Raw genomic sequence first — 14,836 nt, forward strand, 5'->3', positions numbered from 1 at the left:
TGCTCAATTAAAACAAGATCACAGAATGTTCTCCGTCCTGAAAAAAATGCCCCAAACATAAAAATTGCACCTCAAAACTTAAAAAGAAAACCTATGTACAGGTATGACCTTTCCAAGTATCTAAACAGAGAATATATATATGAAATAAAAAGGGCCATAAAGAACCAAATGTGCATTTGGAACAATATAAAAAAGAATGCCATTCCCTTATATGCTCATACAGCAGTGTCATTCCCTTGCAGCAACTTGAGATGAATAATATCACTTGAGACAACAGCAATATCCCTCAGTAATAAATTAAAGCACACACACATTCTGAATTATTAAGAAATGTTCTAGCAGCTCGTTTCTGCATTCTGACTGCCTGGTATCAAATACAGAGTGGAAAACAAATCAATCAACAATGCATTTTTTTATTAAAAGTTGAGGGATGGGCCTGGGGAAATGTAACCACTCTCAAATTCAAAGATGGATGCAAAGACTGACCCTCTCTGATATAAAAATGATAGTTCCCCCACGTTTTGAGGTTATACAGTGTTTACATTTACATCGTTCACAAACATTGGAGTAAAACATGCTTATATTTTGGTTTCTGATGGGGTACAACAGTTGAACTAAGCTCATGAGGCATTTATAAGTTATATTCTTCAAAAATGAATGGTTATATATTATTCATTTATACGTTTTTTTAAAAACGGATGTAGCAACTAAGGATTCTAGCTATAAACTAATTTGTTGTAGTAAAGCAATATATTTGTTGTAATTTAAATCACTGTCAAACTTTCCTTTTCCTTCCACTTTGGGTTTTCATGCCATAAGAACCGCAGTTTCTACATCGCTTGATATAAATGTGTTTTTTCACAACACGAAACTAGTCTTCAGAAATGCATTGCAGATAAAACCAATCAAGATTTGCAAATTCATGTTGAACAAATGACCTTTAAAGGGGCAACGTTACATAAATGTTTTGACTTTTAAATTGATGATATATACCCATTGATTGTTGAAGAATATAACTTACAAATACCTAATTAGCTTAGTTCAACTGTCGTACCCCATCGGAGCCCAACCAATAAGCCCGTTTTACTTCATTGTTTGTAAATAATTGTAAACAAACACTATAAAGCTTTAAAACATGGTTAAATTATCATTTTGATATCATGCATGGTCAGTCCTTAGCTCTCTCTATGAATTTGAGATTCAATTTCTCCACCCCTCAACTTTTCACCAAAACAGTGGCAGGGTGGCCACTTTATTGCTTAACCTGCAGATTTACCTTTTAAATATTTTCACTTACTTTTATTTCCATTCCAAAATTCGACATTTCGATATAGGTACATCAGATCTTACGGCATGGGAACCCTCAGTGTTCTATAGGCTAGGTAAGAGGATTCCAAGGAGAATGAACCTCTGTCCCAGCTCTCCCCTCTTCTCTCCACATCCTGCCAGGTTGTGAGTACTCAGGCGCACGCCAGGGAAGCTGAGCTGCGATTGGCAGGGGCTGAACTCTAGACATTGCTGCCGGCAGAGAACAAGAGTGTGCTTTAAAAGAACAATAGAATTTCAATGATTCATTAACTCTGAAAATGCCTTGTAACAGAAACATGATTCAAAATGTGTATATTGTACATACAAGGAGCAGGTTGTTCTCCTCCTGGCCCAGGTTGGATAAGAGCTGGGTGCAGGGGTCTCAGGGGCACCAACTACAGGTGTATGAGATGGGGCTCTCCCTGGGCCAGTCCTCCTCGCTGGGCAAGCCAATCACCCTGTGGGACATGGGGAAGAGCACAGACACACCCCCAACACAAGGCACTGGTAAAACACAAATCATACATTATTCAAATGCTTTTATCATAAACGACCGATCAAAAGGTGGGCACGGTAGAAGAAAAAAACGAAAAGATTTTCTGGAGCTGCTGAGCCTCAGCGTATCCACGGAACAATGGTCTCAAAAGGAACAGTTTGGCATGTCCATGGAGGACATATAACCAGAGTGGAGCAGCACCTCAGGGGCCCCTGTACCACAGTGTCACCACCTGAAGAGAGAGAGAGAGGGAAGAGAGAGGAAGGGAGAGGGTGTGAGACGTTGGATAGGACATAGAAAGATACTTTTTACTTTTATGCATAGTTCCTTTACCTTAATTAGGCTGGGGGACAATGGCACTGTGACAATTGAACAGATTGTGCATTCAAAGGAGGATGTTCTACTCTGTAGACTTACACAGGGTGTAAGGGCGATGTGTTAGGTGTAGGTGCACACCAGCCCAATGTCAGCAATCTTCACCTCTCTACGGCTACTAACCAGTACATTCTCCGGCTTCAGATCGCGGTGCACCAGCATGTTGGTGTGCAGGAAGTCCAGCCCATGCAGCAGCTGCATCACCACATCCTGTACAGACAGGAAGCAGTATGACAGCATAGCTCAACCACGTTCTCCTTCTGTGGCTTATTCTGACAAGATATGAGGACATCTGGCCAGAAAAGTTCAAAAGAGAGTACAGTAAAATGTTATACTAATTCTTAATGGAGTGCTTTGGAGTCATTGAGGTTTTTTTCAGTTGCAGGTATGTAAGGGAGCTAAGTCACACCTTCATTTTGTCAAGACTCAGTCCAGTGCTGGGGACCGTGGTGAGGGGGGTAGACAGGTCTTGGTCGATGTACTCAAACACCAGCGTCAGGTCCAAACTCCTGTTATTCAGACCAGCAGATGCGTCCAACAACCTTTCAGTAAGATCAGCAATTAAGGGCAATCATTGTGAACCATTTCTGCTGATGAAATGGCATGACACCATGGTATACAATTATAAAACACCATCACAGTGATTTTAACGCCAAAGATCATTATGTATAATTCAAAGGCTATGCAAAAAAAGTTCAGATTTAATTAAATAACAGAAAAATTAAATTACTTTACAATGTTGGGATGGTTGAAATACCCGATCTTACGCAAGAGCGCCACCTCCCGGATCATGAAATAAATACAATTTGATTTGAAAGCAGGAACGCCACTCTCCGTGTCTCCGGGTATGTTCAACTTCTTCACCGCTACAGGTCGCTGTTGATCGCAGACCTCTCTGGTCCTGTACACTTTGCCATATGCGCCTTCACCTCGCTCTGCAAGTATTTCCTAATTCTGATGTTCATCGCACCCATTGACTTCCATGACCGGCCGATTTCGTAGTTGGATGCAACTAGGATGGAATAGACCGTGCGTAAATGTCTGTAAACAAGCGGTCAAGTAATAAACTGGACAGTGGTGTGAACAACTGCTTCCACAAGCCTACGCCTTTGACTGGTAGACAGGCTTATGACTGTTCATGTGGAGGGGGGTCAAGACGTTCACGATACTTATTTAGCTAGCTAGCTAAATGAACTACTTACGCAAGAGTGAACTTAATTATTAAAGAGTCTAGTCAGCTTTACACAAGACACCGATTTTATGCATTGCCGCTGGCTAGCTAACTAAGTAGCCAGCAATCTTCCTCCAGCTCCACCTAGCAACCACTTGCTAGCTAACCAAAGGGAATCTCAAAGCTGCTTTGTGCAATGTGTGGTTAGCTACACTTAGCTAATATTTAATGAATTGTGATTAACTTACCTTCTCACACCATAAACTGCAGAGATATATACATTTTCAAGACGCTCATAAATTATGGGACCACATTCTGGTACGGCCCCTTATTCTCCTTAACTAATCAGAGCTCTCATCACTGCCGACAGACGTGGTCATGGAGAAGACCTCTGTGCATGTGCCATCCTCATGTCTTGCACATTTTCTATATACACACGTTTATCCATGGGATATTGATGAAAGAATGGTAAATGCATTTTGTGACTTATCATCATAATAATCAAACAATATTCCAGGCCAGCCATGATACCAGTATCAATAGAATTCTAAGGGATGATGATGACTGAAAGGTTAGGAAACAAATATATTCACTCTCTTTGATGAATCCTTCATTATCACAGTTTGTATTCTTGTTACAAAGTCCCCCTCATACATTTACAGAGTGGAATAATTCATTTTTACAATGATCCGCATGAAGACGTGTTTGTAATCAGTGTTTAATAACTCGAGGCATGTTCATTCAAAAACAATCCAGTCTTCACATCCGTGTTCAAATGGAGGCATTAGAAATGTACAGTGGTTAGTGTTACAGCATAGAGCGTTTAAACCTGGTTCACAATTTTGTTGTGTTATGGCTTTTTTTGAAACAGAGGGAGTTAGTTTCACCCTACATTATTACATAGGTGAATTTAGCATAGCTGGTTGGAAGACCGTCTGAAAACTCAGACAGAAGCCACTGTTATCCATCCACAGTATATTGAGTAATGATAAATTATTAACATGTCTGCAGTAGTTATTGGTACTGGTATCAAAAGTATTGGTAACTTAATCTACTCCACCCAACACATTTGTTCTCAATATATTAAGCGTGAAAATATTTAGTGTTAAATCACATCCATCTGCACACTTGATTTATGAAAACACAAATGGGGGGAAAAAGCCATCTATCCCTGGGCTATCATTTCCAAAGGTCGATTGGTTGTAAACTCAATTTCACAGATATGATGCAGATAGCATCCACAGAAAGATTAGACTTTCAAATGTGTTTACCCTCAACTGTGAGAGAGAGAGCAGAGTTCTCTTCACTCATTGATTAGAATAGTCACACCCTCAAACACACAGTAACCGTCTTGAGGGATCTTTTCACTGCGTTGACTGTAGGACCAGAGGTTGAAGCCTGTCCCATGGGCTTGTGTTATTGAAGCGTTCGGTGAGCTGGGTGAAGTTGCCCCTAGATGGTGATCTTGGGTCAGTTTAGCATTTTCCCCATTAATGTGGATTAGGAGAGGGGAAGTTTATCCTAGATCTGTACCTAAGGGAAACTTCACCCGGAGCCAAAACGGGTTGAGGGAGATGGTCAGTCTCGTGTTACTCCAACTTCTTAGTGTCGACACGTTTGGTCTTCTTGGCCAGAGCAATGGCATCCAGGTGCAGGTTACGGTTGAGGATGACAGAACCACAGGTGAGAGCCCCAGCCAGCGCACCAGCAAAGCCACACACAAACACGTCCTGACCTGCACACACACAACACAAACATCAACACGCAGTAGAAACCAGAGCCGATATAGACCTTTAGTAATACTGAAGTCAAACTTATGACTTATTCAAATGCAAAGACATGTGTTAGTCTATCAAAAACATAGACATATAGCTTCTCTCCGATATATCCATGGACCCCATCAGCCGTAAAAGATACTGACCCGTGAGGTAGAGGTTCTTCAGGGGTGTCTGGGGCCGCATGGTGACACTGCACTCAGCGCTGAAACGAGCTGTGCCATGGTCTGCTCCGTAGATCTCCCCTTTAGGGGCTCCAATGTAGTGTGTGTTTGTTATGGGCGTTCCAGCCTCGATGAACTCAACCTAAAGACAGACACAGAGAGAGAAATGGGAGATGTATGCATTGTGAACAGGGCATCTACTACTTTCCATCGAGGTATCAAGTTACATCATTTGTCAAAATTAAAAGGAAATTTATCTAGGTTACAGCTTACTAGTGCATCCACCATAGAGATGTTAGTTTCCCGGACAAGGCAGTCTACCAGAGTTTAGTATGAATGGGCCAAATGCTCTACCTTGTCCCTGGTAATCTTGGGGAAGACGCTCATCACCACCTCCAGAATCGAGTCACAGAATAGCTGCTTCAGCTCCTTGTAATCAGTCCCTCTGTTGGTCGCCTTGTCGTCCTTCCACTCCTCAAACCACTCATAGTTAGCAAAGCTCACCAGACTCAGGGTGGACTTGCCTGTGAAGAACGGAAAAGAAAAGGGGTTGAAACACGTCTGTTCAGCCTTCATTCGGATGGCATCAGATGTTGTAGTTGTGTGCATTTCCAATAATCTAAGTTACAAGATGTTTTGGTATGGTGTAGATCAGAGACCAGCAGGCTGGCACCAGGAACACACTGCATCAACATTGGACAGTCAATAGAATGGAACAAATCAACAGACGTTGAAAAGGCATTTGCAACCATCTGGTACCTGATAGAAAACTACAGAATCCTGTAGTATGTTGTCTTTAGTATTTGGTCCTAACTGTTGTCTTGACAGCATGAAGTAAATTCAATAAAAATTAATACATTTTATCACTAAAACAGTCTCACATCAGGAATAAAACTAAAACGAGGCCAAACACCCAACACTGCAACCCTCGGGGAAAAGAAAGGATCAACCCAGAAACACCTAGAGGAGAGATGCCCAGGCCGATATGGCGAGAGCAGCCTCAACCGGTACAACCTGGAAAAACTTGCCTCGAACCGAGTAATATGTAGGATTTTAGCCAATGGATTATGCTCCTTATAGGAGCCAATGGTTTAAATAAGTAAAGTAAGTCAGTGGATGATGCATTTCCAACGATCAAAATAATTCAATCATTTAGTATGGTGAAAATCAGTGCCAGCCCTAGTCTTGTTTCTGCACCTGGTGATCGTTCCTCCCAGGTGGGATCTTTGGCTGATGGAGAGGCCACAAAGAGGAGGGGCACACTTTTCGCTGACTCCTCCCTGTTTCCCTTCAGATAGGTGACAACCCTGTAACATCCAGATAATGGGATTGGTCAAATACTGTAGGCTCTTTAACACCACCGTAAAGAACACTTCACCCTTCTCAGATTCTGGCACAGTCATAAAAACACACATGCAGTGCATTTGGAAAGTATTCAGACCCCTTCACTTTGTTACGTTACAGTCGTATTCTAAAAAGGATTCAATTGTCCCACCCCCCAATCTACACACAATACCCCATAATGACAAAGCAAAATGTTCTTTTTTTATGTTGGCAAATATATATATATATATATATATATATATATATATATATAAAATAAATAAAAATATCACATTTACATAAGTATTTAGACCCTTTAGTCAGTACTTTGTGGAAGCACCTTTGGCAGCGATTACAGCCTTGAGTATTCTTGGGTATGACGCTACAAGCTTGGCACACCTGTTTTTTTTGCTTTGTCATTATGCGGTACTGTGTGTAGATTTATGAGGAAAAAATGCAATTTAATAAGTTTTAGAATAAGGCTGTAACGTAACAAAATGTGTTAAAAGTGAACGGGTCTGAATACTTTCAAAATGCACTGTAGACCATGCTTGTTAAACAGTGTGAATATCTATAGAGGTTCCAAACATGTTGTGAAATAAGTGCAGTGACGAGTGGTGAGTGAACTGATACTGTCTGTTTTGACAACACTGCATTTTAGTTGTTACCAAACAGATTACTGTAAACAGCACAATCTTTCATGCACACAGTAAAAGGGAGTGAAATACAGAATACATGACTACACGCACTATCACAGTCTCATGTACCATAGGTTATGTAATGTCACAGTAACACACTTCTCTCTCAAAGTCCACACCACAAGACCTTACACAATGTCTGTCTAAGCAACACATCAGATAAACAGTTGAAGTCAAAAGTTTACACACAGTCAATTAGAATTTGGTAGCATTGCCTTTAAATTGTTTAACTTGGGTCAAATGTGTCGGGGAGCCTTCCACGAGCTTCCCACAATAAGTTGCGTGAATTTTGGCCCATTCCTCCTGACCGAGTCAGGGTCAGGTTTGTAGGCCTCCTTGATCGCACACGCTTTTTCAGTACTGCCCATATATTTTCTATAGTATTGAGGTCAGGGCTTTGTGATGGCCACTCCAATACCTTGACTTTGTTGTCCTTAAGCCATTTTGCCACAACTTTGGAAGTATGCTTGGGGTCATTGTCCATTTGGAAGACACATTTGTGAACAAGCTTTAACTTCCTGACTGATGTCTTGAGATGTTGCTTCAATATATGCACATAATTTTCTCTCCTCATGATGCCATCTATTTTGTGAAGTGCACCAGTCCCTCCTGCAGCAAAGCACCCCCACAACATGATGCTGCCACCCCCGTGCTTCACGGTTGGGATGGTGTGCTTTGGCTTGCAAGCCTCCCCATTTTTCCTCCAAACATAATGATGGTCATTACGGTAAAACAGTTCCATTTTTGTTTCATCAGACCAGAGGACATTTCTCCAAAAAGTTCAATCTTTTTCCCCCATGTGCAGTTGCAAACCGTAGTCTGGCTATTTTATGGCGGTTTTGGAGCAGTGGCTTCTTCCTTGCTGAGCGGCCATTCAGGTTATGTCGATATACTTATTACTGATATACTGTGGATATAGATACTTTTGTACCCGTTTCCTCCAGCATCTTCACAAGGTCCTTTGCTGTTGTTCTGAGATTGATTTGCACTTTTCACACCAAAGTACGTTCATCTCTAGGAGACAGAACGCGTCTCCTTCCTGAGCGGTATGACAGCGGTGTGGTCCCACAGTGTTTATACTTGCGTACTATTGTTTGTACAGATGAACGTGGTACCTTCAGGTGTTTGGAAATTTCTCCCAAGGATGATCCAGACTTGTGGAGGTCTACAATTTTTCTTCTGAGGTATTGTCTGATTTCTTTTGATTTTCCCATAATGTCAAGCAAAAAGGCACTGAGTTTGAAGGTAGGCCTTGAAATACATCCACAGGTACACCTCCAATTGACTCAAATGATGTCAATTAGCCTATCAGAAGCTTCTAAAGCCATGACATCCTTTCCTGGAATTTTCCAAACTGTTAAAAGGCACAGTCAACTTAGTGTATGTAAACTTCTGACCCACTGGAATTGTGTTACAGTGAATTATAAAGTGAAATGATCTGTCTGTAAACAATTGTAAAACTAGAAGATGTCCTAAACGACTTGCCAAAACTATAGTTTGTTAACAAGACATTTGTGGAGTGTATGTAAACTTCCGACTTCAACTGTATGTTAATAAGGACAAATAAGGTGTGAATTAAAAGAAAGTCATTAGACAGTGGGGCCAAGCCAAACATTTAGGGTTGAACAATGAGAGGAAGGACCTACAGTTCATCAATGTTGTGCTCTGTGAAGATCCAGTAGTTGTCTGCTTTGAGGCCCAGGTCCTCCTTGGTTCCAGTCAGGCCCAGGAAGATGCTCAGACCTCCCTCCCCGTTTTTCATCATACCAAGCTGCTTCTGGATGGCTGTAGGGAATCACAAGATCATACAACATTCAGGATTAGTAGGGATGTGCATCTTTCCCTTTCAAGATGATTCTATATGTTTCTAGATACATGGGCTCCGATACGCTAAGTTTGAAACGATTCAGTGCGATTCGGTTTGATTAGAGGAACAAATCGATGCGATGCACTAACGTTTGTTGCATAAACACATTCATTTCAAATTCAATTCTGCAGCTGATGTATAGGTCTATGATCAGGAATAGGCCTACCCCTCATTGGTCAGCGCGCAAAGCTGCGGACAGCGTGCAATTTAACTAGGCTAATTGCCAGGGGTTGTTAGGCATGCAAAACTACTTGTAGATCAATGACTGTCAACATAATTGCATACGTAGTTCCGACACTGAATGAGAGGAAGCAAGTGTCACAAAAGATGAGGTATTTTTGGAAGGTAGAAAGAATGACATTTTATCCCCCCCAAAAAATGGTGTATTAACAATTCATAACATTTGAATCGATTTTCTGACCGATGCATGCTACATTTGGATCGGTTTGGGGTCTCGATGCACTCGTATCTTAAACATTTGAACCGGGGAACAATGCCCATTGGTGAACTGTTACATCCTTAATGATTAGGCATCACAAGGTCATAGAAACATTATGATTAGGAAACAACATCTGGACAACGGCATCGATACAAGTGTCAACTAACAATTCCGTTTTTTTTAACGCAGATATCTTGAACATACACCCACACCATAATACCCTCACCCACCTGGCATGGCCTGGAGTTCCTTGGGCAGCAGCTGCTGGTAGGTGTTGAAGATGCCGGCGTTGGAGATGACCATTGGAGCATGCACATGGAGCTCCTCCTGACCCTTCATCACGCTCACACCTGAAACCATGGGAACCAGATGTGGTCAAATCTGACCATCTGTGTGATCAATCAATTCACCTTTCAACCAATCAACCAGTCCTATTCACCAATAGCCTCCTTGTTGTCGTCGAACAGGATGCGGTTGACTGGGGCGCGGACGAGCACGGCCCCCCCGGCTTTCTCAATGATAGGGATCATGTGGTAGGCGATCTCACTGGCTCCTCCTATTGGGTACCAGGCGCCAGTCAGGTAGTGGCAGACCAGCAGGCTGTGCATGGAGAAGCTGGCATCCTTGGGCATGTTACCTGCAGTTCCACGCAACAAAATCGAGTCTTATAAAACCAAACACACAACAAAAAGAGATGCAATTCATTTGGTCCATGTGGAAAGCGTGTCCCCCAAATGGCACAAATGAGTGAACTACATAGGGGACAAGGACGCAGGCTTTCATTTGAGATGGCTGTGGTTATTCTCTCCACTATCAGGAACTACAGCAGCCTACCGTAAGTGCCAAAGACGTAGCTGAAGACAGCCCTGAGGTCATTGTTCTCAGTCAGCCCGTTGACCACCTCGGTCACGCTGCGAGACGCCATGCGGAAGAAGAACGACAGACGATTGGCCAGGCCTGTGTACACCAGGAACTTGGCCAGGGGGACAGGAACGAGCTTCAGCAGACACAGGAACCAAACGTTGCGTCCTGCTTTCTGTTGACGGAATTCATACATGTACACTAACGTTCAAAAGTTTGGGGGTCACTTAGAAATGTCCTTGTTTTTGAAAGAAAAGCACTTTTTTTTGTCCATTAAAATAACATCAAATTGATCAGAAATACAGTGTAGACATTGTTAATGTTGTAGATGACTATAATAGCTGGAAACGGCAGATTTTTAATGGAATATCTACATAGGCGTACAGAGGCCCATTATCAGCAACCCTCACTCCTGTGTTCCAATGGCACGTTGTGTTAGCTAATCCAAGTTGATCATTTCAAAAGACTAATTGAGCAGTAGAAAACCCTTTTGCAATTATGCTAGCACAGCTGAAAACTGTTGTCCTAATTAAAGAAGCAATAAAACTGGCCTTCTTTAGTAGACTAGTTGAGTATCTGGAGCGTCGGCATTTGTGTGTTCAATTACATGCTCAAAATGGCCAGAAACAAATAACTTTCTTCTGAAACTTGTCAGTCTATTCTTGTTCTGACAAATGATGGCTATTCCATGTGAGAAATTGCCAAGAAACTGAAGATCTCGTACAACGCTGTGTACACAGAACAGCAGAAACCCTTCACAGAACTGCACAAACTGGCTCTAATTAGAATAGAAGGAGTGGGAGGCCCCGGTGCACAACTGAGCAAGAGGACAAGTACATTAGTGTCTAGTTTGAGAACAGACGCCTCACAAGTCCTTAACTGGCAGCTTCATTAAATAGTACCCGCAAAATACCAGTCTCAATGTCAACAGTGAAGAGGCGACTCCAGGATGCTGGCCTTCTAGGCAGAGTTGCAAAGGGAAAAAAACATATGAGGTTATTGATGACATCACCATACCTTGACCAGCCTCATGTACTCATCGATGGCCGCCTCCTCCCCAGGGAAGAACTTCTTCAGCTCGTCAGGGAAACGGTTCCTGCCGCTGTAGATGGGGTAGATGCGCCTGTTCTCAGGAGGGCCCAGCACCACCTGGTCAAAGGGGTTGTCCAGCGGCTCCCACTGCAGCTGACCATTGGTCAGCTGGTCAAGCATACAGCGGAAGGGCTTGTGCTCCAACAGGTTCCCGATGTAGTGGATACCTGAGGTGGAGGCATGATTGATTGATTTATTGTATTATTAGAATGTTTTGTATCTCAGATGTCTGGCTCAAATCACATGGGCTTATAAGACACAGTATTATTGATTCATAGTTTGCATTTACAGTGTTTTACACTTAAACTCACAACTTTTTTTTTTGAACAAAACCAGGCTAGGGCTAGCCCAGGACATGCGGTCAGGACATGCGGTCAGTTTTTTTAGGAACTAATTTGGTGTCTCAACTTACTGTTGAGAGTTGCAATAGTAGAATACATAACGTACAATTTCTCTACATCCCATGGCAAAATGATTTTTTTGGGGGGGGGTCAAGAGGGCAGGCTCTAAAATGTTTTGCAAAATTTCACTTAGGGCCCCCAAAAGGGTAGGGCCGGCTCTGTCTGCATGTGTGGTTATCTGATGTAGGTATATTCAAAACCGCAAGCCACCATGCAGAACCCCACCATCATCAAAGTTGCCCATCCTTGATTTTGGTCAACAACACATAGACCAGGTTCATAGCCACTACCACCTCTGAGTAAAGGAAGGTACCTACCACGTTTAGTAAGGAAAGGTAAACTGATAGCTGCCTTCTAGGTAAGGAAAGGTAAACTGATAAGAGCCTTCTCACCCACGTCAAACTCAAAGCCTTTCTCTGTAAAAGTGTGGCAGCAGCCTCCGGCCCGATCATGCTGCTCCAGAACCAGGACCCGCTTTCCAACCTTAGCCAGCAGCACCGCCAGCCCAAGTCCACCAATTCCACTGCCAATGACAATGGCATCTAGTTTCTCAGGTACTTTACTGGCCAAGAAACCTGGTTAGAAAGAGTAAAAAACATAGAATTAACAGAGATATTGCCAGTTAGATATTCTTACATTAAACAAATAACGATGTATTCCAGCAATATTATCCCCTGGACTGTGCAAAGGCAGCCTATAACCACGTTTCCATCTAAATCATTTCATGGGGATGAATTACCTGACCCATGAAAAAAGTCACGACCGCATTTTCATGGAAACATTAAAATGCAGTACAATTATGTAGGCCTAAATGCAAACAGAATTTGTTCGTTCGACATGGTGGGATCTTTTTGTGTCGGTAAAATGAATTATGTGCACTACGTAATAACGCACAGCCTTTTTCTTTTCTCCGCAAAAAGTCAGTTTGATGGAAACACATGTCGTGGTTTTATGCAGATTTTTGAATATTCGCATGAAAATCTGTACCAAATTGTATACATTTAACTAGTGGAACTGAAACAAGTGTGTGTGTGTAGCAGCTATAAACATGATATAATGCGGGCTGGATTGCGTTTCAACATGAGTTTAGTCACTCGTGCAGTACAGCAGCAATGTCCAGCTTGTGACGCAGTACTGTAGTTGACAAGTGTAGCCATAGGAAATTGTAAATCGTTGTCAGCGGTTCTAACAAACGAAATAGTTGCCTGACCTGCTTTCCTACTACAAATGAATGCTATTGAGTTACATGTGAACGACAGAGCAATTGAATTATGCAACAAGATATAGCTTTCGAAACACACACACACACACACACACACTGGACAAGGGTGACAGCCAAAATAAGAATTACAAAATGTAAATCTGTTTGCGCACATATTCCTATGAAACTATATTTCGTCCATACATCGGTGATCGGTCGAACCTTGTGTCTACGAGACTCACCCTGCTTCAGAACTTTGTTTTTCTCCTTCTTTTGGGTGACCAGTGGTTTAAGCGGCTCACGAGTGTCGATATCAAAGGGATTTGGTCCGGACGTACGGAACACATAGTTGTATACGAATGCAGCTAAAGCAGCACAAATGATTGCTACAATGATCCACATTTTACGAATTTTAATCAGCGCACCTTCTCACTTTAAGTGGATACACAATTCCGCTTGCGAACAAGGTCTGCAATGGTTCCAGGCCACTTGGAACCCTCCCACGCATGACAGATAGCACAGTTGTTTAATGGTATTTGTAGTCGTATCTCCGTCGTTTTCAGCCAAAGAACATTGGGATTATTAAGTAGTGTAAAAAAACAACGCCCATAGTTGTTACAAAACTCTGCTCATTCTCCCAGATTTTATAACGAGAGGATTCTATAAAACTGTCCCGGGTAGGCGTAGTGTCCACCGGGTGAACGCATTCGTTTTGTAAGCGGGCTGCCTCCCAGGCATGAGCCGGCTGCACGTAAAACTCAGTTTTAGTCGAACAACGTCGGATTTGACTTTTCGCAGCAGGTTATGATAATTCACGTAGCAGGCTATGATGATTAGGTTGAGGTTAGGAAAATGGTTCACTTATAAGCAAAAAATATAGTGAACAAAAATATAAACGCAACAATTTCAAATATTTTACTGTGCTACAGTTCATATAGGGAAATTAGTCAATTGAAATAAATAAATTGGGCCCTAAACTATGGATTTCACATGACTGGGCAGTGGCCCACCCACTTGGGAACCAGGGGAGCCAGGCCCAGCCAAACATAATTAGTTTTCCCCCACAAAAGGGCTTTATTACAGACATAATACTCCTGCTTCATCAGCTGTCCGGGCGGCTAGTATCAAATGATCCCACAAGTGAAGAAGCCGGATGTTCACTTTCAGGGATGCAACAAGATGGCGCCAACAGAGATGGTCGCCTCGCTTCAGGTCCTTAGAAAACTATGCAGTTATTTGTTTTATTATGTATTATTTCTTACATTGTTAGCCCAGATAATCTGAAGGGTTTTTACATACAGCCGGGAAGAACTATTGGATATAAAAGCGATGTCAATGTACCATCATTACGACCAGGAATACGTCTTTCCCGAAGCGGATCCTTTGTTCGGACCACCACCCTGGACATGCGATCTCATCCCAGAGGCTGACCCAAAACAACGCGGTCGCCGCAGGAGAGGCAGACGGAGCGGCCTACTGGTCAGACTCAGAAGGCGAGCACACCATCCTCCGCTTCCGAGCATATTACTCGCCAATGTACAATCTCTAGAAAACAAGGTGGACGAAATTAGGGCACGAGTTGCCTTCCAGAGAGACATTTCATGGAAACATGGCTCACTCGGGATACGTTGTCAGAGTTGGTACAGCCACCCGGTTTCTTCACGC

General features: G+C 42.5%; 1 protein-coding gene and 1 pseudogene across 1 annotated transcript; both read right to left on the bottom strand.

Moving 5' to 3' along the window:
- Positions 1–1,690: 1,690 nt before the first annotated feature.
- Positions 1,691–3,927, bottom strand: LOC139564839 (cyclin-dependent kinase 4-like; annotated as a pseudogene).
- Positions 3,928–4,049: 122 nt separating this feature from the next.
- Positions 4,050–13,907, bottom strand: LOC139565527 (all-trans-retinol 13,14-reductase-like). The gene is made up of 11 exons (XM_071385940.1): positions 13,414–13,907; positions 12,363–12,545; positions 11,495–11,736; positions 10,451–10,652; positions 10,056–10,253; positions 9,847–9,966; positions 8,957–9,095; positions 6,487–6,596; positions 5,644–5,813; positions 5,272–5,431; positions 4,050–5,085 (listed from the first exon to the last, which is right to left on the bottom strand). The coding sequence occupies exons 1-11, from the start codon at positions 13,571–13,573 to the stop codon at positions 4,940–4,942; spliced, it is 1,830 nt and encodes a 609-aa protein (XP_071242041.1). The 5' UTR covers positions 13,574–13,907; the 3' UTR covers positions 4,050–4,939.
- Between the last annotated feature and the right edge of the window lie 929 nt (positions 13,908–14,836).

The sequence above is a fragment of the Salvelinus alpinus genome, chromosome 36 (assembly GCF_045679555.1).
Source record: "Salvelinus alpinus chromosome 36, SLU_Salpinus.1, whole genome shotgun sequence".
In the NCBI taxonomy this organism is placed as follows: Eukaryota; Metazoa; Chordata; class Actinopteri; order Salmoniformes; family Salmonidae; genus Salvelinus; species Salvelinus alpinus.

What these genes read in the sequence shown, in the direction of transcription:
- LOC139565527 (XM_071385940.1), bottom strand. Translation starts at nt 13,573, where the DNA reads ATGTGGATCATTGTAGCAATCATTTGTGCTGCTTTAGCTGCATTCGTA. An exon ending in AAACAAAGTTCTGAAGCAGG is followed by an intron (nt 12,546 to 13,413) that starts GTGAGTCTCGTA and finishes CTTTCTAACCAG; the next exon opens with GTTTCTTGGCCAGTAAAGTA. An exon ending in GAAGAACCTCTACCTCACGG is followed by an intron (nt 5,086 to 5,271) that starts GTCAGTATCTTT and finishes GTGTGTGTGCAG; the next exon opens with GTCAGGACGTGTTTGTGTGT.